The 27,233-nt window shown below is 38.0% G+C and overlaps 1 protein-coding gene across 2 annotated transcripts in view; it reads right to left on the bottom strand.

Annotated features, from left to right (window-relative positions):
- LOC104608106 (octanoyltransferase LIP2p, chloroplastic-like) overlaps positions 1-27,233 on the bottom strand; it is a 50,790-nt gene that overhangs the window by 9,678 nt on the left and 13,879 nt on the right. Inside the window, exons 2-5 of one of the 2 annotated variants that reach the window (XM_088890927.1) lie at positions 14,885-14,932; positions 14,634-14,787; positions 11,392-11,656; positions 3,791-3,941 (exon numbers count right to left, since the gene is read on the bottom strand). In XM_088890927.1, the coding sequence (XP_088747053.1) occupies positions 3,791-3,941; positions 11,392-11,656; positions 14,634-14,787; positions 14,885-14,932 (618 nt within the window). Of the gene's footprint in view, positions 1-3,790; positions 3,942-11,391; positions 11,657-14,633; positions 14,807-14,884; positions 14,933-27,233 lie in introns of those variants that run through there. The other variant, XM_010273986.2, reaches the window with a different exon arrangement.

Below are 27,233 nucleotides of genomic sequence, written 5' to 3'. Positions count from 1 at the left end.
CAGATTCTTATTCTTAATTATCTGCAAACTGGGAGACTACTTGGAGGGGAATGGTAGTAAGGGCACTTCCTAGACCAACTTTGGATCATTGTCCAATCAGGCTCTCACAAGAGAAATTAGGAGGACCTTGTCCGTTTCGGTTTGAGAACATGTGGCTACTTCATCCTGAATTTCTAAAGAAAGTACAACAATGGTGGGAAGATCAGGTGGAGTTCATATGAAAAGGATATAGATTCTACAAAAAGCTACAAGTTCTGAAAGCTAGGATCAAAGAGTGGAACAAAGAGGTGTTTGGAAGAGTCGAAGAGAGAAAAGAATGGATTGCTAAAAGAATTCAAGAAACTGATATAAAGGAAGCAGAGAGAAGGTTGAGAGTAGAAGAAAGGAAAGAAAGGTGGAACTTGAAACAAGAATTAGAGGAAATAAATAGAAAAGATGAGATAAGTTGGAGACAAAAGCCTAGATGCAAATGACTCAAGGAGGGAGATGGAAATACTAGGTTTTTTCATACCTTGGCAAATGGTAGGAGGAAGAACACTATGGAGAGGTTGGAATGGAATAGAGAAGTGCTTACAAGGGAGGAAGAGATAGCAAGAGTGTTTGTGAACCACTTAAAAACCATTTATGACAGTCCTAGCAAAATGAGAGAGGACATTTCTGATTTTCAGTGGCAAACAGAGAGTAGAGAAGTAATGGAGTAATTGGAAAGAAATTTTGAGATCCAAGAAGTCAAAGATGTTGTTTTCTCAATGGAAAGATCTAAAGCCCCAGGTCAAGATTCATGGTGGCCTTTTAACAAGATTGCTAGGAAATTATAGGCAGGGATTTAATGGAGGTGTTTCTAGAATTATTTGAGAGAGGTAGGATTAACTCAGGTGCCAATGCTACTTTTATAGCTTTGATCCCCAAAAAGATGGATGCAAGACACCCAAAGGATTTTAGACCCATTAGTTTGATGGGTAGCATGTATAAGATCATCTCTAAGGTGTTAGCATCAAGAATTAAAAAGGTACTTCCTTATCTAATCTCTCTAAACCAGGGAGCCTTTGTGTCTAGGAGACAAATCACGGACCAAAAATTATTGCCAATGAGTGTGTTGACTACAGAAAGAGAAAAGGGGAAAAGGGGCTGATTTGCAAACTTGATTTGGAAAAGTCTTATAACTTGGTAGATTGGGACTTTTTACTGGAAGTTTTGAGAAATAGATTTGGAGAAAGGTGGTGTAGATGAGTAAAAGGTTGTGTGGCTTCATACCATTACTCTATTTTGGTGAATGGGGTAGCCAAGGATTTTTTCCTTGCAAAGAGAGGTCTAAGACAAGGGGACCCTCCCTCTCCCTTTTTACCTTAATAGTGGATGTTTTGAGTGATATGATCTCCAAGGCTAACTCCAAAAATCTTTTTAATGGGTGGACAGTAGGGAGGCAAGTAGTGGTCACTCATTTACAATTTGCAAATGATATAATTCTTTTTTGTAAGGGAGAGCGCATGAGGAGATGGTCAATCTGAAATGTTTGGTATAAGGTTTTGAAAAGGTCTCTAATTTGAGAGTGAATTGGAACAAAAGTTGTGTGGTTGGGATTAATAGATCAGATGAGGAGGTGTCTTCCTTGGCTAGGTTCTTAGATTGTGAGTGGAGTGACTGGCCTGTAAAGTACTCTAGGAGGAAACCCAAAGTCAAAAAGTTCCTGATACCCAGTCTTGGAAGGATTCACAAATAAACTAGCAGGGTGGAAGAGGAATTACATCTCTTTAGGAGGTAGAATCACTTTAATTAAGTCAACACTAGCAAATTTGCCAATGCACTTCCTGTCTACCTTCAAAGTGCCTGCTAAGGTTGCAAATCAGTTGGAAAAAGTAATAAGAGATTTCCTCTAGGAACTTGGGGAGTCAAAAAAGGATCACCTAGTGAAGTGGGAAGTGGTCTCTAAGACAAAAGACAAAGGGGGTTTAGGGATTGGAAATGTCCGTTTAAGAAACATAGCACTCTTAGGTAAGTGGTTGTGGAGGTTTCCCAAGGAGCAAGAAAATTTGTGGCATTAAGTGATAGAAAGCATACATGAATTAGCAGCTAATGGATGGGATGCTGATCTCAACCCAAGGGCTTCTCATTCCTCTCCGTGGAAAGACATTGTTGGTATCCTGCCCACCTTTTCTCCTTTCATCAAGTATGATGCTTGTTCAGGTAATAAGGTCCTTTTTTGGGAGGATGTTTGGATTGGGGACCAGCCTCTTAAGGATAGGTTCCCGATCCTCTACTCCCTGTCCTTGAACAAATTTAAAGTCATCTCTACCTTTCATGTTTCCGGAAAGTCGTGGGATCTAGGGTTCAAGAGAGGGTTGAGGGAGTCAAATAACGTTGGCAGATGATATTTTCTCTCTTCTAAACTCGATGTTTTTGGACCAATCTTGTCCTGATAATAGCATTTGGTCTGAAGAGTCCTCCGGTTGTTTTTCTTGCTCTTCTTTCTTCAATGTTTTAGTGCACTCTTCCAATTTAGTTTACTCTTTTCCTGTAAAATAAGTGTGGATTGCTCCTGTACCTCCAAAGGTGAGGGCTCTTTGTTGGGAAGTGGGTCTCCAAAAACCAAATTGGTTCAGAAAAAAACTAAATCAACACTTTGGACTTGCTTCAGAAAAAAGACCAAATTGGTTCTTAACCCCTCATGTTTGTAGCCTTTGCTTGAAGAGTGGTGAGACAGTAATCATCTACTAATCTCTTGTCCTTTTGTTATTCTTATTTGGGATTGGTTTTCCTCTATCTTTGGGTGCAGGTGGATTCCTCCTACAAGTGTGGTGGATCTTTTTGAATCTAGCCTTTTCCATCAGCCAAAGAAAAGAGGAAGGGTAATATGGAGAGCAACGAGGACATTAGTTGTTTGGACAGTGTGGGAAGAGAGAAATAACAGAATCTTTCAAGGGAAAGAAAAATCAGCACATGAAGTCATAGAAGGGATCACCATCAAGGTTATACATTGGCTGAAATCGCTGGACCTGTTCAAGGACTTCTCTGTAGAAGACTTAATTAGAGGGTAGAGCACAGTAGCAGCTTCCTCCTGACCCTCTTTAGCTATTCAAGAGGACTGGTCGCCCCCATTATCTATGGCTGTTAAGCTAAACTTTGATGGCAGCTCTGTAGGTAATCCAGGCCCCTCTGGAATTGGGGGTGTCTTTAGAGATGCGGGAGGAAAAGTCCTGGCCCTTTATTCTGGCCCAATAGGATTGGGGGACTCTCTTAGAGCAGAAGATCTTACACTCCTACAGGGGCTCAAACTGGCTAAACAGCTGGGTTTTCAGCAGTTGGAAGTGGAGGGAGATTCGAAACTGGTAATAGGTTGGATGCAAACAAACAGCTTAAGTGCCTAGTCCCTTGGATAACCTGCAAAGGAGATTATGCAACTAACAAGGAAGCTTGAAGTCTGGTTTGAATGGACTAGGAGATCAGCCAATGCAATGACCAATTCTTTAGCAAAGCAATGAGTTAAGTAGGCAGAACCTTTTTTGGGCCTGTTTGTAATTTTGATGAGGGGTCACCTTGTTTTTGAAGGTGATTGTTTGTACTAAGTTTTTTTAAAGAATTAATGAAAGTTATCGTTTCCCATAAAAAAAATGCATCTTTTAAAAATATCTTTTATTAGGATGAATGAATGAGAAACAATAGCAAATATGTTTAGGTCCAATCTTGGGCCAGGCATCCTGGGTATGAATTTGTCAAGTATCTTGAAGAAATCTTTAGGGAAGTTGAAGAACTTCACAATAACCTTGGAAAAAACCAAAAAGAGGAAACATACCAACCCATACACCAGTAAAACCTTCAAGTCGAGAAGCCTTGATAAAGAAGGTGTTGGAAAGAACCCTAATAACCACCTCCTCAAGAGACCTGAGGTACCAATGGAGATCCATCTTGTGATGCTGAAGATTGAGAATAGGGTATATAACTAGCTGAACACCAAATCATAGAATTTAAAGTCACAAACACATCACACAATAATTGATTACATGCTGCAGTACAACTGAAAAATTGCAGATTTAGTTATAGTCCCTTAAACAAGAAGAAAGAAGGTACTGTAGAGAGACTGGGCCAAATGGACCCTAGCCCATTATTGTCTTATTATTGTTCTTCCTTCCTACTTGCTTCGTTTGTTAAAGGGCTTTTCCTTTATGGGCCTGTTAATCCTTATTTATGTTTTTTAAGTAGATTGATGAGCTGGCCGCCCCCTTAAGGGCAAACTTGTAATTGATCAGTTTTAGTAAGACTAATAATAGTGAAGAGAGGTAAAAGAGGAAACCATCAAATTCTTCTCCTTTTCTCCCTTCTTCTCCATCTTCTTCTTCTTTCTTGCTGCCTTCCTCTTCATTTTCTTTCCCTGCTTAAATCTGAAATTATTTTGCAGAATTTTATTGGACTAAATCTCATCTTGGTATCAAAGCAAGTCTTCCTTCCATCTTTTTGTTTTTCTTTCTTTTCCCATACACCTTTCAATTAGAAGAGTGTATGGAGAGATAAGTTGTTGATTGTTCAGAGAACTTTTATGCCTAATTGGTAGAAGGTTTGGAGTGTTAGAGTCTAGCTCTAGATTGCCAAGAAAGTGAGGCTATTGATTTTTTGCCCAAAACCCTAGCCAACTAGAGAGTTTCCAATTACATGTTAAAGAGACAGCTTGGGTGTGGCACTCAAGGTTTTTGGGGTTCCATTTGATCTCCAAAAGAGGGTGGTTGTAGTTGGAAGAAGTTTAGGAAGCTTTGGTAGGAGCGGTTGCTTCTCTCTTTCTCCCCAGAAGCCGAGTGCAATGAAACCCTAGATTTGGGACCTTCAGGTACCGGACTGTCCTCAATTAGGTCCATAAAGACTAAAAAATCCTAGTTTTTGGATATTCGTTTGGTCAATGGAGCAATCTAGAAGTGAGATAAAGCAGATTCCGATGTTTGGGTTGGTCCTGTAGATTTCGTTTTGACTAAAGTGACTGCAATCAAATTAGATGGAACAAATCATCTCGTCTAGGCACAATCTATAAGGATTTATGTCTATAGTAGAGGTAAATTGGGGTATCACACGAGCAGTAAGGAGAAACCGGCAGAGACTGATCCTACATATGAAAAATGGATGCATGAAAACTACACAGTGATTAGGTGATTAGTCAACTCTGTGCAGCCTCACATAAGTCAGCATTACCTTTGGATGACTTTGCCCAAGAAGATTTGGGAGTGTCACAGAAACATATTCTCAAAAAGTGAATGTTACAAGAGTCTCTAAGTTGAAGAATGGTGTGAACAATGTAAGGCAAGGGGAGAAGAGTGTAGCTGTCTACTTCTTTATGTTAAAGTCATTGTGGTAGGAGATTGATGTTATGGAAACAGTTATATGGGAGAGACATTCAGGAAACTAGTGGAAAGAAGCAGGGTGTTTAAGTTACTTACAGGACTCAACCATGATTTTGGCATTACAAAACAAAATATTATGACTAAAGATGAAGTAACCCTTGCTCAAGCATATTCTATAGTGAGCAATGAAGAGAGTAGGCGACAAATACAGTTACAGGGACCACCTTCAGAGCATTTTACACATGCTGGAATAAAGCCAAAGAGATTGACTGAGAAGAAAGAGATGATATGTGAATATTGCAAGAAACGAAACACACTAAGGATGTTTGTTGGAAACTTCACTCTGATCTTCTCCCAGAAAGGTTTTGGAACAATAACAACAACTTCAAGAAGAATAGCCAACCTAGAAAGCCCAAGAATGCATATGTTGCCACAGCACCTAAAGTTGGAAATAGGGAAAGTGAAGAGAAATCTACTATGGAGCAGCTGGCGCAGTAAAGGTAGAATTTGAAAGGTACTGGAGGCTAATTAATCATTTAGAAAATACTGTTACAACTTCCAACTCCTCAGGCAACACCTTTTCATTTGCATTTGCTCACTCAGGTACTCGTGCTTCTACAAATCATGCTACTGCTTCAGGTAATCATAAAATCCCTTGGATTATTGATACTGGTGCATCAGACCATATGACTAGCATATCTAACCTCTTTTGTTTATATCAAATCCTCTCTAGTAGAGAGAAGATATCCCTTGCTAATGGGTCTCTTGCTACCATATTCGGCAAAGGGAATATCAAAGCCTCTAACTCCCTTGTTTTATCCTCTATTCTTCATGTTTCCAAACTTAACACAAACCTTTTATTTGTTAATAGCTTGACTAAATCAATGAACTGCAGTGTAACTTTCTTCCCTACTCACTATGTTTTTAAGACCTAAAATCTCAAAGGACGATTAGGAGTGACCACGAGGAAAACGGAATATACTTGTTGGATACACCTAATCGAAGTCTTGGACCATCTAGTGGAGTTGCTTTGGAGTCTGTTTCATAAGAGTCAGTTGATAAAGTCATGTTATGTCATTTAAGATTTGATTATTTGCCTTTTTTTGCTTTAAGTCATTTGTTTCCAGAAATATTCAAGGGAATATCCCTGTCGAGTCTTCATTGTGAGTCATGTGAACTTGCAAAACATTGTATACAGTCATATTCAATGAGTAATAAAAAATCAGTTTCTCATTTCCATATTGTGCACTCTAATGTGTGGGGGCCATATAATTTATTTGATATGAAGAGTTACAAGTATTTTAACCTTTTCGTTGATGATTTCTCTCGCTATATTTGGATTTACCTTATAAGATCCAAGGATGAAGTGCCAACAATTGTGCAATTATTCCATAAACTTATTCTTACCCAATTTAATACTCGGATCAAAATATTTTGATCTGATAATGCTAAGGGATATTTGAGAAGAACCTTACATCCTACTTTGATACCTTCGGGGTTATACATCAGAGTTTTTGTTCCTACACTCCACAACAGAATAGAGTTGTGTAAAGGAAAAATTGTCATGTGGTTGAAGTTGCTAGAAGCCTCCTTTTTGCTTCTCATGTTTCTATTAAGTTTTGGATGATACTATTCTTACCGCTACATACTCGATAAACTATATACCTTCTTGGGTTTTGGGTTTTAAAACCCCCTTTAGCCTCCTCTTTCCAGATGAGGATCTCTTCTCCCTTCCTCTCTGAGTTTTTTGGTGCATTTTCCATGTTCATGTTCACAGCCATTAGAGACATAAATTTGAGCCTAAAGCACACAAGTGTGTTTTCCTAGGATATGCCTCTACACAGAAGGGATATCATTGTTTTGATCTAGTTCGTGGCACCTGCTTTGTATCCAAGGATGTCACATTTGCAGAATCCATCCCTTTCTTTGGTACTTCTCCTAAAGGGGAGCATTCAAAGGAGTTATTTGTTATGTCCCCGATTGTTCCTCTTTCGGTTCCTCTTAAGTCTTTTTTTGAATCTCCTCCCATTAAGTCTTTTGTTGAGTCACCTTCATGTGTTCCTGCTCCCCCTCCTCCAGATCATCCTCCTACGTTTACTTCTCATCCTATTGCCCAAAGGTAGTACCAAAGACAAAGACTCAGGTATGAGCAAGTTGTTTCCACTTCTTCAACTAAGCCTCTTGCACCTCCCATCACTATGGAGATAACAGGTCAGTCCTCCTCTACCCCTTCTAATACCTTCCTAGACCTTGATCTTCCTATTAACCTTCGCAAAGGCAATCAAAAGTGTACAACCCATTGGATTTCCAAACACCTGTGCTACAGCCTTCTTTCCCCCACCTATTACTCCTTTCTTGCCTCTACTTCTACACATGCAATTCCCAGGTCTATCCCAAAAGCCTTATCCAAACCAGAATGGAGGAATGCTATGATAACTGAGCTAGATGCTTTGCATAAGAACAATACCTAGGAAATTGTGGACTAGCCTGAGGGGAAGGGACTAATTGGTTGCAAATAGGTGTTCACTATCAAGTATCATTCTGATGGTACTATTGAGAGGTTTAAGGCTCGCTTGGTTGCTAAATTATACACTCAGATGTATGGCATTGATTATCTGGAGACCTTTGCCCTTGTGTCTAAAATGACTTCAATTAGATGGATGTTCAATATGTAAAGCTAAGAGAATTGTCATGTTTAAGCGCACATTTTTCTATACTCACACATCTTTTGTGAGTGAGTGGAGAGTTGAGGAAACAACTTATGAACTTTCATTGATTTGTTGAATTGGTTAGTTGCTATTTAGAATTACTTGGTTTGAGGAATGTTTGGATGATAAGCTGAAGGATGATTTTAGTCAATTTCCAGAAAAAAAAAAAAAAAAAAAAAAAAAAAAAAAAAGAGAGAGAGAGAAGAAGAGAAAAAAAAAAAAAAACATTTGAAGAAGAAGACTCAATACAATAAAGTCTTCTGTCAATTCAAAAGACAAACTTCTTTTCTTGGGGAACAGTCATTCTCACTAGGCTTGATTTCTATTTGTATTGCTCTCGTATTTGACTGATCGAAATCCTGAAGCTGGTTTGTGATAAGAATGGTGGAATTCTAAATAGCTAACTTCCCTATCTTCTGATCAATGATTGTTTGTTTGTTTGTCCGTAAATTTGGCCTTTTTCTTGAGTGATTATCTGATTTCCAACTCCATGAGAGAAATCCCTTGCCTTAAAACAGCTTACCTGTGAGGATATGGAGTTGAGGCTTTTACTTTGATTAATTCTCAAGGCTATATGTGTTGCGGTTTGTGGTATGAAGGTTTTGCTTAGTTCACACACATTCACTTTTGGAAGTTATAATTGAAATAATCTTGATAGCATTTGTGATCTTTTTCCGACCTTTTTGTTTGAAATGCTTAGGTGGTTTTGCTAGATTTCTGTTTAAGCTAATCATCACGCTTTGTCTTTTTATTTGCGCTTAAAATGCTAGGGACTAGCAATAAGCTGGTTCGGCGTTGTGACGGAAGCATGAAAATGTATATCTAAAGTGTACTCAACAATTGACATTTGTAAAATAAAGAGTTTAAAAGTAATATTTTTCCATAATAATTTTATAAATGTCAATTTTATTATTTGTGCAATTTTTATGCTGAAATAATTAATAATTGAATGGAGGAAAGCCCAAACATTGGTCCAAGAAACCCAAACCCAAGTTCCATGGCCCAAGTATGAGTGCTGATTCGTTTCTCGTTTTACTCTGAACAAAGTCCAGTATTTTGGGCATATCTTTCTTTACAGATGTTGAAATCCGGTGATTCTTGAGGCTATGGACAGCTAAGAGATAGAGCTACAATTCATCTGTTGATATCTTTCTCTAAATCAATCTCTATCTAGGAGAAAATTGGGGGATAAGATGCCAATCCGGGCTGAGCAGATTGAGGAGCCTGGCAGCACAATAAAAGGGAAAAATCTAACCTAAAGGGAGACGACTTGCAAAGGTTATTTTGGCATTATTTTCTCAATCTTTCACAGAGGAGAAGAGGGGAGAATGACATCCAAGCACGGCTAAAGCTTCAACAAGGCTAGGGAGGATCTTGATCGATGATTTTACTTGCTATTTTACTTTGATTCCTTGAGAGATTTCAATGTTTAATTTTGTTCTTGAGAGATTTCTTTTATTATTTTGATAAACCCTGAAGTTATATTCTTCAATTTCCATATAAGATTAGTCATACTCTTTTTATGTGCAATTTGTTAGAAAATAATTGATTGGGTAGATTTATTTTATGAGTTGATCCTTGACTGCAATAATGTCAATCTGATATATTGTCGTTCTTGGGTAGCTTTTAAGAATAGATCATTTTGTTCCTTATCGAAAATTAATTCTCTTAGAACAAATACTTTTGTTCTTGTCGTTGGCTTCAAAGTTATATTTTCCGATTGTTTGTTTGGGATGTAAAACTTGCAATTAAGTAATAAATAGGAATCAAAGTCGAGACTAGTTAAGCAAATCGATCAAGTGAATCTCGAAACCTTGTTCATCACAATACTACTTTTCATCCTTTAATCATCGTTACTTTTATTCAAATATTTTTGCTCTTCTTTTTATTTTTAGAAAATCATTTTTTCTCTAGATTATTCACACTTAGCGATAACTCCTTTTGTTGGTTTAATCAGTTTCTTTGTGGATTCGACACCTAAAGCTACGCTTCAACGACCGCTTAGCCAAGGGTAATAATTTTGGGCGAGACAACATTTAGCAGCTACAGAGAGGGTTTTGTGTTACCTGAAAGGGACTCTAGGGAAGGGTATTTTGTTTGCCAAGCATGGACACATGAAGTTGGAAGCATACATTGATGTTGACTGGGCTAGATGTATTGATGATAGGAGATCCACTTCAAGTTATTGTGCTATGATGGTAGGGAACATTGTGTCATGGGGGAGTAAAAAGCAGTCTATAGTGGCTATATCCCCAACTGAAGTAGAGTACAAGGTAATGGTACATGGAGTTTCAAAGTTATTGTGGTTGAGATCACTTTTAGGAGAATTGGGTATTAACTGTGAAAAATCAATGATGTTATATTGTGACAATCAGACCACCATCAACATTGAACATAATCCTGTTCAGCATGACAAAACTAAGCACATAGAGGTTGATAGACATTTTATACAGGAGAGAGTTGCTTCAGGAGAAATCTGCTTGCCATTTATTGCTTCTAAAGAACAATTAGACGATGTTTTGACAAAAGGTGTTCCCAAAGGAAAGATGATACACTATATAAGCAAACTGGGCATGATTGATATCTAAGCTCAGCTTGAGGGGGAGTGTAGAGAGACTAGACCAAATGGGCCCTATCCCATTATTGTTCTTCCTTCCTACTTGCTTTGTTTGTTAATGGGCTTTTCCATTATGGGCCTATTAATCCTTTTTTATGTTTTTTAAGTAGATCGATGAGCTGGCCGCCCCCTTAAGGGCAAACTTGTAATTTGATCAGTTTTAGTAAGATTAATAAAAGTTAAGAGAGGTAGAAGAGGAGATCATCGAACTCTTCTCCTTTTCTCCCTTCTTCTCCATCTTCTTCTTCTTCTTTCTTGCTGTCTTCCTCTTCCTTTTCTTTCTCTGCTTAAATCTGAAATTATTTTGTAGAATTTTATTGGACTAAATCACATCTAGTACAATAAAATGATATTAAATCATTAATAGGCATTTTTAAAACAATACACTTTGGCTTCACCAGAAATGGGCTTCTGTTTATCTTTGTTACAGCATTCCAACTTTTGGGTGAATTTATATGATTATTCTAGTCTCAAGGTAGCATTTACTTGTCATTATTGAGATGATGAAGTCAAGGTATTCTTCATTTCAAGAAACACCAAAAGATGAAGTGACACGACTTGACAAAACCATAGCTTTCTGGCCACCCCACATTTTCTGTCTTTTCCCTCTTTCGGATAAGTAAAGATTATTGACACGTATTAAAAGGACAAAGTGATGCTTCATAACACAAATTATGACCTCTAACAACATGCAAAAGTATTGTATATCATATCCATGACGTCAGTGAAAAAAGAAAACAAGTACCTGACCAGGCCCATGATATGTAACCTCCCCACCACGTTCCGTCTTGTAAACATTATAAGGAGCGTACTCCCTCTCAAACTTCAAGAACTTCTCTGAACTAGCAGTACCCAATGTATAAACAGAAGGATGTTGAAGAATAATTAATGTGTCAAAGCAATCTTCACCTCTATCAATCAAAGATTTCTTCTCTTTTACTATGGATTTTTGCCAGGATAGGGCTTCCAAATAAGGAACATGTTCTTTGTACAGATCAAAGCATTCACACCTATACATTCACAACAAACATGTGGGATGGTTAAGATTCCTACTAATGTACTGGTAATTGGATAAGCCAATTGCAAGTTAATATATCTCAAATCAGAATCAACACAAAGAGCTCTATGGAGTCGTTATTAAAGAAACTACGAAAAAAAAGTGTTAGATAGTGTATGCCCTCAGCTCCACCAGACTGATGTATACACACTTGTTGTTGAATAAAATCAGTGCATTATTATTCCATGTGTGTTATGGTGAGTTTTTGTGTATTACCCCTGAACTTATGAGACTTATGTAAGCTTAAATGTTCTCAACCGAATGATAAACTTGGGGAATTTATCATATCGAAGTTGACACTCCTGCACTACCAAATTGTTAGAGCAATCTGTCTCAACTGCTCAGGTTAGACCTAAGGTATAGTGAAGTGGGAGGTGGTTTCTAGGAGTAGGGATGATGGAGGCCTTGGGTTAGGAAATATAAGATTAAGAAACACGGCTTTGCTGGGGAAATGGATTTGGAGACTACCGATGGAACATGACAGACTTTGGTCTAGAGTGATTGTTAGTATTCATGGATTGGCAGATAACGGCTGGGATGCAGGACTCGACCTTGGGGCTTCTCGGTGTTCTCCTTGGAAAGCTATTCAAGGTATTTTGCCTCCTATGCTTCCTTATTTCAAATACGATGTCTGCACTGGAAATAAAGTCTTGTTTTGGGAAGATGTTTGGGTTGGTGAAAACTCACTTAGAGATAGATTTCCTTCTATTTACTCCTTGTCTAAAAACGAAAGAAAAGTGATCTCTTGAGTGTTTGTTGATAACTCCTAGGATTTGGGCTTGAGAAGAGGTCTAAGGGATTCTGAAATGGGGATGGTTGATGTTTTGATCACTCAGTTAGGGGAAGTCTTTCTTAATCAGTCCTGTAGAGATAGCAGAATTTGGAAACCTTTCCCTTCTGGTTTTTTGGTGCGTCTTGGTGACACTAGCAAGTGCACTAGCCGCTCAAGTAATAGAGTAGTGACTAGAGTATCGTTTTCTGGAGAATATAATGTGTTACTGTTCACACCCAAGAAAATTTTTTTTATCAACCCCAAGAAATTTTTCATTTACTGAAATGGGGGTGGGGTTGATGAGATTCTTTCTCATGTGCTTCTTTCTTCCCTGCCCTTCTCCAATCAAACAACCAAGGTTTGTCTTTCCAAGCCAAAGAAGTGTGGAGTATTCCTTTGCCCCAAAAAGTGGGGAGGCAGCTCTATGGCAGTATAAAAACAAGCTAAAATGTTCTAATGGTTGTCTAGAGGGTGAAAGTGAGATTTCAATGGGTTCAAAGGATTGCCAATAGTATGGCTGATGTACTAGCCAAGCAAGGGGTGAAGAGGGAGCAAATCTTTTGGGCACAATTGTAAAGAAAGTTGTATGGGGAGATAAAAGCTTTTTATCTCTCCCATCGATGCATGTATTATGTACTCCTAATTTATTAATCAAAAAAACAGGCATTTTGCTGGGAAGCATTTCTCAATAGAGTCAACACTTGAAATGTGCTTCAAAAAACAATGGCCAAATAAGTGCCTATCACGGTATCACCTCATGTCTATATCCTTTGATTTACTTGTGAGACAGCTCCACACCTATTAATTTCTTGCTCTTTGTTGATTTTATTTGAGATTCGCTTGCTTCTTTCTTTGGGTGCAGGTGGGGGCACCCTCCTTCTGTAGCAACTTTGTTTGAAGTAAGCTTTCTCAGACAACCAAAGAAGAAATGAAGGGTGTGGAGAGCTACTAGAGCATCAATATTATGGTGGACAGCTTGGAAAGAAAGGTACAACCATATCTTTTGAGATTCAGCTAGATCCAAGGAGGAATTAATAGAAAACATCACCTTCAAAGTAGAAAATTGGGTGAGAATTAGTTGTTTAAGGAGTTTTCAATGCAAGACATGATTAGGGGATGGAAAGCAGTAGCAGATACATCAACTATCAAGGTCGTAACTTAGGAGGTTTGGGTCCCTTCAGCATCTCAAAGAATAAAACTAAACATTTATAGAAGCTCAATGGGCAACCCAAGACCTGGTTTTGGAGGAGTTTTCAGAGATGGGGAAGGAAACATAGTGGCTCTCCTTTTTGGTCCAATAGGAGTGAGAGACTCACTTGGAGCAGAAGTTTTGTCCTTCCTTCAAGGCTTAAGATTGGCTAAATAGTTGGATGTCCAACATTTAGAAGTGGAAGGCAACTCCAAGTTAATGAAAGGGTGGATGCAAACAAGGAATCTGGAGGTATGGACCAACAGGCAGGTTTGAGGGAGATATTTTGTCTTTCAAGAGAGACTGATGTCAATTTCAAATGGACTAGAAGATCAACCAATGGGATGACTAACAGCTTAGCTAAACAAGGGACGAGTTCTTTTGGACTGCTTTGTAATTTGGAATTCCAAATGAAAGTAACCATTTAAAAAAGGGCAGCCCAGTGCACAAGGCTCCAACCAATGGTTGGAAAGTAACCATTTCCAACCAAAAAAAGGTGTGGTATGGAGTTGCACTCTTCCTTCGGAAAAGACAGACTCTCGCTTCTTATCTCATCCTATCCAACCCCTTTTGTTGACAAATAACAATATATTCATTAGAATAAACTCCTATCTGCCCCCAAGATGGCTGCAGGCCAAACAAATACAATTGGAGCTGGCTGATCCTATCCAGCCTTTCATTTTATGTTTACAAAATGAAGACTGTAACCTATATGTCCTGTATTGTTTCTTTATTGCACATGTGAAGTCCATATTAACCAATATCTAAGATTGCACTAATATATCTTAAATTTAGAACGTATCTTTTAATGGTCAACTTGTCAGCACCTAGGTACCAATTAATCATTGTATCACCTAGGGAGGCCAAAATGACTCGTCATTCTATCACCACATTAGCACCGAGAAATATTGTGGAAGTGGAATAAATAACACATGCATGTTTGCAGGAGGGGAAGATAAAATATCTCACCTTCTCATGTCATTATTTGTTTTTGACGTGGCCAAGGTCTTGAAATTTGAAAACTTGTACAGCTTTGATGTAACCTCATTAATAGAAGATTGGCATGTTGATTTTGAATGCCCTCGAGTTTGAAATGTTGAAAATGAATAAAAAGCAGGGGTTACTGCAAGAAGCATCTTATCTCATTGAATTTGTTACTACCAAAGAAAGATACTGTCCACTGATCCACAACAGAAAGATGAATGGAATAATCGACCCACCATTCCAATGCTTTATGCACAACTCAATGTGCTGCAGAAGTCCTACAACTGAAACACAAAACATAAAGCAAATTACAATGCTTAGAACCACACACTGAAAGTGAAGGGCCCTTTTCTGCTGGCAGCTGACTATAACGATATCTGCAAAGGTACTTATATAACTTTGAAGAAAAGTCATGAAAAATAGAAGGTCCTTCATAAAATAGAAAATATATTGGAAGAGAAATCATACCAAAAGCACTCAGTTAATAGGTTAATATTGCCTTCTTACCTAAATTTACAAAGTGACACACCAAAATAAATTCCATACAAGGAAAATTGGATAATTTTAATATCCTAGCTACCTTTCAAGAAAAATATACACTAGAAGCATCCAAACTTGTCCATAAATCATTTCAAAATGCAAGAGACACTGATGAAAAATCAACAAAGATCATGTCAAACAAACAAGAGTTAATAGTGCCACTATACTATTAAAAACAGCATGTATTGAAAGAAAAAAAAAAAAAAAGTATTTCTTCTTGTTAGATTGTACAGAAATTTTCAAATATAAAAAAAAAAAAGTAATTTTTATTGAAATTAAAACAACCTTAAGCAACAAATAACAGAACTAATATCTGCCATAGAACTATGCATTTCACCCATATTCTGTAAAAATTATGCAACCCTTAACACTTGAAACAACATGTACATATATCTACAACAGCCTCAACTCAACCTTAATTACAACCATTTGGGGTAAACTACAAATCACCATAGTTGCAAGTTGAATATAGTCTAGTCTGAAAATGGTAATGCAACCAATATACTTTGCTCTCTATCCTTTTCATGGTTTCAAATGTCGCCAAATGTCACTAGTGCCGCCCGACATATGTCGATGTCGAGGCTCACCGACATGAAAGTGGATGGTAATATAAAAATTACATTATGTCGGTCCAAATAACCGAGGCTCACCAACAAATCGGTCCAAATAACCAAAAAAAAATACAGTTTTTCCTATTATGTCGACAAGATGTCGACGGGATGTCAACTAATGTACATTAAAAATATAATATATTAGTATATTATATTAATATAATACAGTATATTAATATAGATTATTCCATTAATAATTTCTATTTAATATTTCAAATAAAATATTTATAAAAAGAATTAACAAAATATAAAAAACAAAAGAATAAATTAATTACTTTATAATATAAAACATAAAATATTTTTGAAGTAATAAAATATTAACTAGTTAGTATTTTTTAAAATATTTATTCAAATCAGAAAATGTTTATTAAATTTTATAATAAACCATATTCTACATTTAATATAAAAAATCAGAATAAATTTAATAAATTTTATACTAAATCATAATTTATTATAAATTTAGTATTAAAAATCATAATAAATTCATTAAGTTTTATAAGAAATCAGAATTTATCATAATCTTAATACTACAAAAAGGAGAATCAGTTTATTAAATTTATAATAAAACATAATGTATTATAACATTAATATTTAAAAAAAAATCAGAATAAATGTATTTCTATTTACTAGTGTGAAATAAATATATTAGAATTTATAATAAATCAGAATTAAAAATAAGAAAACAAAATATCAGATAACCTTGTAAAAACATCAAAATGCATAATAAATCGGTAAATCGTCATTTACTAATTTGTTATTGATCTTAGTTTTTTAGCTTTATATAATGGTTGGGAATAAGATAATAGTCTAGAAATATGTATTAATGCTTCTTTTATCATTTTACAAAATATCTTTGCATATTTCCACATATTTCATAATATTTCCACAATGTCTCTAATTTTGACAATATTTCTCCTCGACATTTCCAACATATGTCCTATATTTTGGTAAGCGACATTTCCATCGACATCGACATTTTAAACCTTGATCCTTTTACAACATTTTCAGTATAATGTTTGTTCTGGTAAGAAATTAAATTCTGAAATGATCTCTGGTAGTGAGATAAACCATTGAAAGATAGTTTCCCTCTCATCTATACCATTCCTTCCCATAAGCATACACCTATCTTTTCCTTGCTTCTGGATCCAATATGGGTTTTATCATGGGATTTGAGTCTTAGAAGAGATTAGGGGATTTTGAATACTCATAAGTTTAGCTCTTATTGACTCCTTGAAAGGTGCATTACCAATTTCCAAAACCAGACACCAATAGTTGGTCCTCCAATCCTCATGATAGTTCTCTTGTGCTTCTTTATAGATCTTTTGAGTCAACCTCTATACCACAAGCCTTTTATGGTAAGATTCATGTGGAATAGGCGGATTCCACCCAAGATCATAGCTTTATGTTAGGAGGTATTCCACTTCGAAAACAACACCTGTAAGACGCTTCAAAAGAGAAGTCCTGGTTTTGCAACCAAAGAAGTGTTTTCTTTGTAGTGAAAAGCTGTTAATTTGGCTTCTATCTACCAAGTACTAATCACCTGCAGCTTTCACTTTCAGCATCATGGATTGGTTATTTTCACTCTTTTCTTGTAGATGGATTACACTAGGAGACATAGGAAGCCTATTTATGACATCTATTCATAAATTCACCCAAGAAAATAAAGAAGACAACGTGATGATGCATAAAGTCAGCTATACAGTCAATACTACAGTCATTACGGAAAGAAAAGAACACAAGAACTTCCAATTAAAAGTCACAAGCCAAGGAGGCTATCATTAAGAATAAAGGTGGTGCATTGGATAAAAACTAGATATCTTTGCACCACTCTCCATAGATGATATCTTGGGAGGGCAGCATTGTGGGGCTCATTCATCTTCAACTAGCCCAAGCACCTTTGTAGAATGGTACCCACCAGCCTTGAACCAAGTTAAACTTTAATGGATGTAGCATGAGGAACCCTGGTAATTTTGGCATAGGACCTTTTAGAAACAAATCCAAAACCACTGTAGCCATCTTTTCAAGGCCTGTAAGTTGGGAAATTCTACACAAGTCTAATTGCTAGTTGTACTACAGGGGTCAAGGTTGCGTTAAACTTTTAATCTCAGTAATATAGTGGTAGAAGGAACTCCTAGGTGATAGTGTGATGGCTGAGGAATTATAGTCAAGGTACTTTGGTTTTTGATCTATAACTTCAAATTTCATTAAATCAGAACAATCAAATTACAAAGGGTGAGAGATAAAAACTCTTAACTCTCCTAAAAAAAATAATGCAAAATTACAATTGAGCCCAAAACAATTGATTTCTTCCCACCCCTTGTTTTGCCAAGGTATCAGTAAAACCATTAGTTGTTCTTTTAACCCAACTAACTCTCACATCCATGTCTCATGTCAGCCATTTAAACTTCTTCCTTTCATTGTTATAAGTCCACAGTCCAGCCTCTTCCTTTTTGCAACCATCCCACCACCAACTTTGAATCTCCTTCTATATTCAATTTACTGATGTTCATGTCCTTTGCTCTTTGCACCCATTCCATCATAGCCAAGATCTCTGCCCTTAATGAATCCTCTTCACCTATTGGCCCAGAAAATAGACCAACAACGCACACCTCTTCATTCCTGAAAACACCACCAATACGTGAGGGACCTGGGTTCCCTGCACTACTCCCATCAAAATTCAGCTTTATGAAGCCATGGAGCGGAGGGGACAAACAAGGAGTAGTTACAAATTTATGTCGATCTGAGCTAACCACTTCCAACTTCTCAACATGTCACTTAATGAAAAGTCAGCCAAGCACTTAAAGGATTTTTCCCATTGAACAGCCCTGACATTGATTGTCTCAATAAACAATAATGGCCTCTCTACTTCCTTCCTTGTCTGAAAATATTCTTGCATCCCTTTCTTTCCATATGGTCCACACTATGGCAGCTCTTACACATCTTCACAACAACCTTCCCCTCTTCTTTGGCAAACTAGAGAATGTAGAGCCAAACAAACTGTTGGGATTCTTTGATGTAAATTAGCTATAAATTAGGCTACAAATCAGGTGTAATTAGCTATATAATTGTTTTCTTATTTAGAATAGATTAGGCAAGATTTTCTCTTCTAAAACAGGGAACAAGTCCTAACGTTTAGGACTCCAATTGTATATAAAGACATGTTCTGCTGGAATAGAAAAATACAGGTCATTCAAACCCAATTATTCACATGGTATCAGAGCAACCCTAGACGCCTCCTGTTCTTCCCAAAGCCGTCCTAGGTCAGTTCTCTATCTACTGCTTTTCCAGCAGCATTCTACACTGCTTATTCCGGCAGTATTCATCAGCCATCCTAGCCTTTATCTCATTCCCGGCAGCAACATCAAATACCATCCATGACAAACACCAACGGATCTTCAATTGAAACTCCAAAATCCTCCTCCTCAAACGTCGAAACTGTTATGTTCAACAACAATGGCGGAGACTTTACAAACTACTCATCCACACCCATCACCATCTACAAATTGAATGGCCGAAACTACATCCAATGGTCTCAATCCTTCATGTTTCATGTCCGCAGCAAGGAGAAAGAAGATTATCTCACCGGAAATATCACCAAACCAGATGAAAAAGATGCTGGTTATCGGATTCGGAAGAGAGATAACAGCCAAGTTATGTCTTGGCTAGTGAATTCCATGGAGCCACACATAGGAGAAAATTTTCTCCTATATGGAACAGCTGCAGAGGTCTGGGAGGCTGCAAAAGACACTTATTCTCACAAAGACAACACCCCCGAACTGGTGAAAATTGAGGGCGTCTTGCATGATCTCCGACAAGGTGATTTATCTATGACCGAGTATTACAACAAACTCCATCAAAGCTGGCAGCAACTGGACGCTTTTGAAAAATATTCCTGGGATACTACCGCTGATCTCAAACAATACAAGAAGATAATTGAGAATAAGCGGATCTACAAATTTTGCTTGGGACTAAATACAAGTCTCAATGCTGTAAGAGGAAGGATATTTAGCACAAAACCGCTGCCAAGCTTACATGAAGCATTCTCTGAGGTCCGAAGGGAAGAGATTAGATGCCATTTGATGCTGGGGATGGAAAAATCAGCTGCTGGTGGTGAATCATCAGCCTTGGCTGCCCGAAACCAGCAGCAGCCACGCAAAGGGGGAAGGCCATGGTGTCAACATTGCCGCCACCCTGGTCATACCAAAGAAACCTGCTGGAAACTCCATGGAAAACCTGCTGATTGGAAGCCAAAGACAGCAGCAGAGAAGGAAATTCGAGGCAACATGGTTGGCAGTTCAGAGCAACTAGCAAATTTTAGCAAAGAAGAACTTGATGGACTGAGAAGGCTGCTGCAATCACAGCAAAATCGACCAGTTGTTGGGTCAGGTTCCATAGCTCAAAAAGGTAACTTTCTTAAGGCTTTGACTGTAAAACAAAAGCACTATAAACCTTGGATTGTACTCTGGTGCTTCCGATCACATGACAGGAGATAGGCGAGTTTTCCACACATATTCTCCTTGTAATGAAACTCTCACAGTTAAAATTGCAGATGGTTCTTTGGCAAAAGTTGAAGGAACTGGTTCAGTTGTGGTATCCAGGGACATAACACTCAAATTTGTTCTATATGTTCCTAATCTAGACTGCAACCTACTCTCCATAAATAAAATTACCCAAGATCTTAATTGTATAGCTAATTTTTCTCCTTATGTCTGTGAATTTCAGGATTTGACTTCGGGGAGGATGATTGGCAGTGCTAGGAGTCATGCTGGGCTCTATCATCTTGAGGTTCAACCGGATTCTGTAAGACAATCTCATCTAGGAGTGAGTGAACCTATTTCTTGTCACAATAATTCTTGTGTGTCAATTAGTGAGTTGAAAAGTGAGAGTGAGAGGGGGTGATGGTGTGGCATTACAGGTTAGGTCACCCAAGTTTTATGAACTTATCCAAACTTTTCCCAAGTTTATTCACAAATAAAAGTGCTAGTTCTTTTCAGTGTGAAATTTGTCAATTTGCAAAACACTCTCGCATTTCATACCCAATTCAGCCATACAAAGCATCGAAACCTTTTTCTATGATCCATAGTGATGTTTGGGGTCCATCTCAAGTTCCAAATGTCACAGGAGCTCGGTGGTTCATCTCTTTCATAGATGATCACACACGACTCACATGGATTTTTCTCATGAAAAATAAATCAGAAGTTCCTCAAATATTTAAGAATTTCAAAACAATGATTAAAAATCAATTTCAAACTTCTATTCAAATATTTAGAACTGACAATGGAAGAGAGTTTTTTAACTCTAATCTTGGCTCATATCTATCAACTGAGGGAATCATACACCAAAGTTCCTGTGTAGATACCCCTCAGCAAAATGGGATAGCCGTGAGAAAGAATAAACACCTTCTGGACATTGCCAGGTCTCTGTTGTTTTCATCCAATGTTCCAAAACGTTTTTGGGGTGAGGCTATACTTATAGCAGCATACCTAATCAATCGACTTCCATCCAAAGTACTAGATTTTTCCACTCCAAATCAAGTATTTTTACAACACTTTCCTCAAAGTCGGTTGATTTCCTCTCTTCCGCTAAAAATATTTGGGTGCATTGTGTTTGTGCATATCCATCAACAACATCGAACCAAGCTTGACTCTCAATCCACCAAATGTATCTTTATAGGGTACTCTCCAAACCAAAAGGGTTACAAATGCTTTTGTCCTAACAACCAAAAGTTTTATCACACCATGGATGTCACATTTTTTGAAACCAAACCCTATTACCCCAAAACTGATATTTAGGGGGAGAGTTCTAGTCAAAGTCAACCACAAGAATATCAGTTTTTCTTGGATAGCATAGATTGCACACCTGAAACACCTTCTCCAAGTGTCCAAATTGAACCTGAACCGAAACCAACTGATTCTGAATTTCCCGAGATAATTGTCTATCACAGAAAAAGGGGAGAACCGAAGGAATCATAGACTCTAGCAGATTCACAGATACTGCCAGCATCTGAACCTAAGGTAAAAATCCATACATCTGACTTACAGACTGTGGAGGAAAATTCTGCAGGTACTAGTTTAAGTGATCATGAAAATTCCGATGAGAACCTACCCATTGAACTCAGGAAAGGGGTGAGAGAATGCAGAAGTAGGCCATTGTACCCTATTGGCAACTATGTGAATTATGAGAGACTATCTTCATCTTACCAAGCATTCACCAGCAAAATCAATTCTATCTCCATTCCAGATTCAATCAAAGAAGCCATGGCTATCCCAGAATGGAAAAAGGCAGTTAATGAAGAAGTTAATGCTCTAGTGAAGAATGGTACTTGGGAAATTACTGATTTGCCTCATGGAAAGAATGTAATTGGGTGCAAGTGGATCTTCACTATAAAAACAAAGGCAGATGGTAGTATTGAGAGATACAAGGCTCAGTTGGTAGCTAAGGGATTTACTCAAACCTATGGCATAGATTATGAGGAGACCTTTGCTCCGGTTGCAAAACTCAACACTATTCGGATACTTCTCTCTCTTGCAGCAAATTTGAATTGGCCCCTCCATCAACTAGATGTCAAGAATGCGTTCTTGAACGATAATCTAGAAGAGGAGGTCTATATGGACATTCCCCAAGGACTACAGAACTCATCAAACATCAACAAAGTTTGTAGACTAAAGAAGTCACTTTATGGTCTCAAACAATCACCCCGAACTTGGTTTGAGAGATTTACCAAAGTTATGAAGAGTAATGGGTATATACAGGGACAGTCTGATCATACAATGTTTGTCAAACATTCTTCAAAAGGACTGATTTCTGCATTGATTGTCTATGTTGATGATATTGTTCTAACAGGGGATTATGCTAAGGAGTTTCCAAGAGTCGAAGAATTTCTGACTAGAGAGTTTGAGATCAAGGACCTAGGTAAACTCACATACTTCTTGGGAATGGAAGTGGCTAGGTCTAAGCGGGGCATTGCAGTTTCTCAAAGAAAGTATGTACTTGATCTTCTTAAAGAAATAGGTATGCTTGGGTGTAAACCTGCAAAGACACCTATGGACTACACTACCAAACTTGGTTCAAATAAAGAAAGTGCTCCTATAGATAAGGGAAGATATCAAAGGCTTGTAGGGAAGTTGATCTATCTCTCACATACTAGGCCTGACATAGCATTCTCAGTAAGTGTTGTTAGTCAGTTCATGAACAACCCTACTGAAGAACACATGACAGCGGTGTACAGAATCTTGAGATACTTGAAAATGACTCCAGGAAAGGGACTGTTATTCAGAAAAAACTCAAGTAGGGAAGTGGAATTGTATTCTGATGCAGACTAGGCAGGCTCAATCACAGATAGACGATCCACTTCTGGATATTGTACCTATGTTCGGGGAAATTTGACAACATGGAGAAGTAAAAAGCAAGCTGTGGTTGCTAGGAGTAGTGCAGAAGCGGAATTTCGAGCTATGGCTCATGGTATTTGTGAAAGAAATTGGGTGAAAAGAGTATTAGCCGAATTGAAGATACCTTCTGAGGGAACAATCCAGCTACTGTGTGATAGTCAATCTGCCATCAATATTGCTAAAAATCCAGTTCATCATGACCGAACCAAGCATGTGGAAATAGATCGGCATTTTATTAGAGAAAAGATAGAAGGGAAAGTAATCAAGCCTGTTTACATTCCTTCTAATTTTCAGATTGCTGATATCCTAACTAAAGCACTTCCAAGGGCGCATTTTGAAGATCTTAGTTGCAAGCTGGGTATGATAAATATTTATAACCCAGCTTGAGGGGGAGTGTTGGGATTCTTTGCTGTAAATTAGCTATAAATTAGGCTACAAATCAGGTGTAATTAGCTATATAATTGTTTCCTTATTTAGAATAGATTAGGCAAGATTTTCTCTTCTAAAATAGGGAACAAGTCCTAACGTTTGGGACTCCAATTGTATATAAAGACATGTTCTGCTGGAATAGAAAAATACAGGTCATTCAAACCTAATTATTCACACAAACTTTGCAAATTTGGCAAAGGGGTCCACCTACACCCAAACTGTAAAGACTACTGGAATAGACCAACAGAAAGCAGTTAATCAGTTTTACAAGAGGAGGCCACGTCAGCACAACTAATCATCCACTTGCAACAGTTGTAACAGAAAGAAATCAAAGATTGTAAACAGTATAAGTAGTGAAGCACAAAGAGAAATAAGACAGTAATTCTTTCGGCATTAATCTCTCTCTCTCTCCTTCCAACGAATTCAGGAGGTTGGCTCCCTCGAAGAGCCCTGAGTTAGGCAGGTTCCTAACACAAACAAAGAAAAGAACCAGTCCCAAATGGAAGAAACAAAGGGGCAGTAGATTAATAAATGATAATAAGGCTCTCCATTGGCCTTACAAACAACACACCAGTGTGGGGATAACACCAACTTGGTCTTTTCCTCTGGAGCAAATCGCAAAGTATTTCCTTACAAAAACCTCCAATTCTAGGGTTGATAGACCTATTCCAGAAAAGGGTTCCCAATACAGGGTGTATCGTATCGATACTTTGAACCTTGACAAGAAAAACCTGTTCTACACTATCAGAGGATTGGGTCAAGACCTTGAAAAATGAAGCACAAGGGGATTGAGTCCAAATCCAACTATCGGGTCTGGAAGGATCCAAGAAAACCCTCCCAAGTGAAGCAAATCCAAGACATTGTTAACTCTGAGTCCTAACCCCTTCTAAAACCCAAATCCCAATTAAAACTAGTAGCAGAGATAGAAGGAATGAGAAAGGTGGAAATAGGTTCATCTTTGTATCTTGAGACGGCATACAATGAAGGGAATTGATCTTTCAAAACAGTATGCCAGTATATCCCACCCACACATGTTCCCAAAACCTTATCAAGTTGCCAAAGCAAACATCATACAAGATACACGAAAGGAAGGATGGTAAGATATCATGAATGGCCCTCTAAGGAGAAGATCTTGTGACCCTAGCCAAAACTCCTACATCCTAGCCATCTACCGCAAGCCCATGAATACTTACAACTACCTTTGCCCATAATTTATCTCTATCCACCGGTAGTCTCCAAAGCCATGTTTCTTTTCAGTAAATTTCCTAAACCTAGACCCCCATACTTTTTGCTTCTACTTACTACTTCCCATCTAATTCTATGATCCCTCTTCTCACCTAGCTCCCATTTGTTTTTTTTTTTGGAAAAGGTAAAGTAAAAAGATTTATTGATGAAGGAAAATTACAGTACAATAGCAACCTGGCAAGGAAAAACCAGGAAAGATACTACATTACAAGTCCCAAATGGAGTGGGAATCCAGGAGCTGAAAGACATTCTGATCTTTAAATTCTAAAATTACAGATAGCCAAGAAGCAAGCCTATTAACCGCCAACTTGAGCAGATCTTCAGGAGCTCTAGTTCTGTTGCAGAAGACACAACTGTTCCTTTCAGACCAGACCATGTCCGTGACCAGGACTGCTGCAGGAATTGTTTTCCAGGCCAACTTCCCTTTCTTGCCCAGACCAGGAAGCTTCCAACTACATAGCAACTCCTTTACAGATCGAGGCATAACCCAGTTGATGCCTGCTGATTTGATGAAATGCTCCCATAACATAGCAGAAAGAGGGCAATGAATGCATAGGTGGTCACTAGTTTCAGGAACCAGTCCACAGATGCCACAGTTCAGGTCATTGGAGATTTGTTTTCAGAAATTGTAGGCATGGAAATCAGGGATAGAATTTGGGAGCTGATTATGGAACTGTTTAGAATTCAGGTGGAGGAAGAGATGGCTGAACAGATTGAAAGGAATGAGAAGGGTGACACTCCTAATCCTATTGTTGAAGAGGAAGTAAAGGGTGATGGCAGATTAAATGAAAAAGCTGGCTCAAAAAAAAAAAAAAAAAAAACAAACAAACAAACAAAAGGGGAAAACAAAGAAAAGGGGTCCCAATAGAAAGAAAGAGGGGAATGAGAAGCTAGAGGAGCCTAGATCTAAAGGAGCTGGTGTAAAAGCAGAGAAAGAAAAAATTAAGTGAGGTGGAAAGGCTAAAATGTGAGGTGCATTATGATAAAGGGAGTGTTGGAAAAAGGAGAAGAAGCAGCGGTGAGTGGTTTGTTTGTTTAAGGGGTATTTTATCGTGGTCTCCATGAAATTGAAAGCTAGAATGTAAGAGGGTTTGAAAGCTCAAGAAAAAGAGGAGTGATTAGGGATCTGTTGAGAAGAAAAAAACCAAATATTGTGTTGATTCAAGAATTTAAGTTGTCTGAGTTAGATAGGAATTGGGTAAGAAGTATATAGTCAGTGAGAGACATAAGTTGGGCATACACACAATCTTGGGGAGCTTCAAGCGGAATTATAACTGTGGAAAATGCAGAGATGGAGTGTACTGAGGAGTTAATTGGGAAGTATTCAGTGTCCATTAAGTTGAAGAGGATGGATGACTGGGAATGGGTTTTAACTAATGTGTATGGACCCACCTCTTATAAGGAAAGGGAGGGACTTTGGGAGGAGTTAGCAGCAGTGAGAGGTCTATGGGAGGGTCCCTGGTGTTTGCGAGGAGATTTTAATGTCATAAGATTTTTGAGTGAATCAAACAACCCAAATAACCGGGTTACAACGAGTATGAGGAATTCTAACCTCTTCATAGAGATCTTTGAGTTGCGGGACTTACCTATTCAGAGGGCAAGTTATACTTGGTCAAATTTTCAAGAGGCTCCCACTTGTTGTAAGTTAGACAAATTCCTATTCACAACTGATTGGGAAGTGGCTTGGCGGGGATTAGTAGTTACAGCACTGCCAAGACCTGTTTCAGACCACTGCCCAATAAGTTTGACCTAAGAGAGGATGGGGGGTGGCCCCTGCCCTTTTAGGTTTGAGAATATGTGGCTTCTGCACCCTTAATTCTTTCCAAAGGTGGAGTGGTGAGAGGAAGATCTAGTGGATTTCAGATGGAAGGGTTATAGATTTTATAAGAAATTGCAATTGCTGAAAGCAAGAATTAAGATGTGGAATAAAGAGAGTTTTGAAAAGATTGAAGAAAGAAAACAGGAAAATCTCAGTAGAATAGAGGAGCTAGATGGTGAGGAAGCTGAAAGAAGTTTGAGTTTAGAAGAGAGGAAAGAGAGATGGGGGTTGAAAAAGGATCTAGAAGACATTCTAAGAAAAGGGGAGGTTACTTGGAGACAAAAATATAGATGTCAATGGCTCAGGGAAGGGGATGGTAATACCAGTTTTTTCCATATGTTGGCAAATGGGAGAAAGAGGAAAAACTCAGTTTTGAAATTGGAATGGAATGGGCAAGTATTGACAAGAGATAAGGGCATAGCTCAAGCCTTTGTGAATCACTTCAAAACACTCTATGAGGGTCCAAGGAGGTCAAGAGAAAACTTAGAGGGCCTGCTGGACTGGGGAGTTGGAAATAGAGAGTTGTTGGATTCCTTGAAAAAGAAATTTGAGG

This window comes from Nelumbo nucifera, chromosome 7 (assembly GCF_055504915.1).
Source record: "Nelumbo nucifera cultivar China Antique chromosome 7, China Antique-T2T, whole genome shotgun sequence".
In the NCBI taxonomy this organism is placed as follows: domain Eukaryota; kingdom Viridiplantae; phylum Streptophyta; class Magnoliopsida; order Proteales; family Nelumbonaceae; genus Nelumbo; species Nelumbo nucifera.
This window is presented reverse-complemented; position numbering and strand designations above follow the sequence as displayed.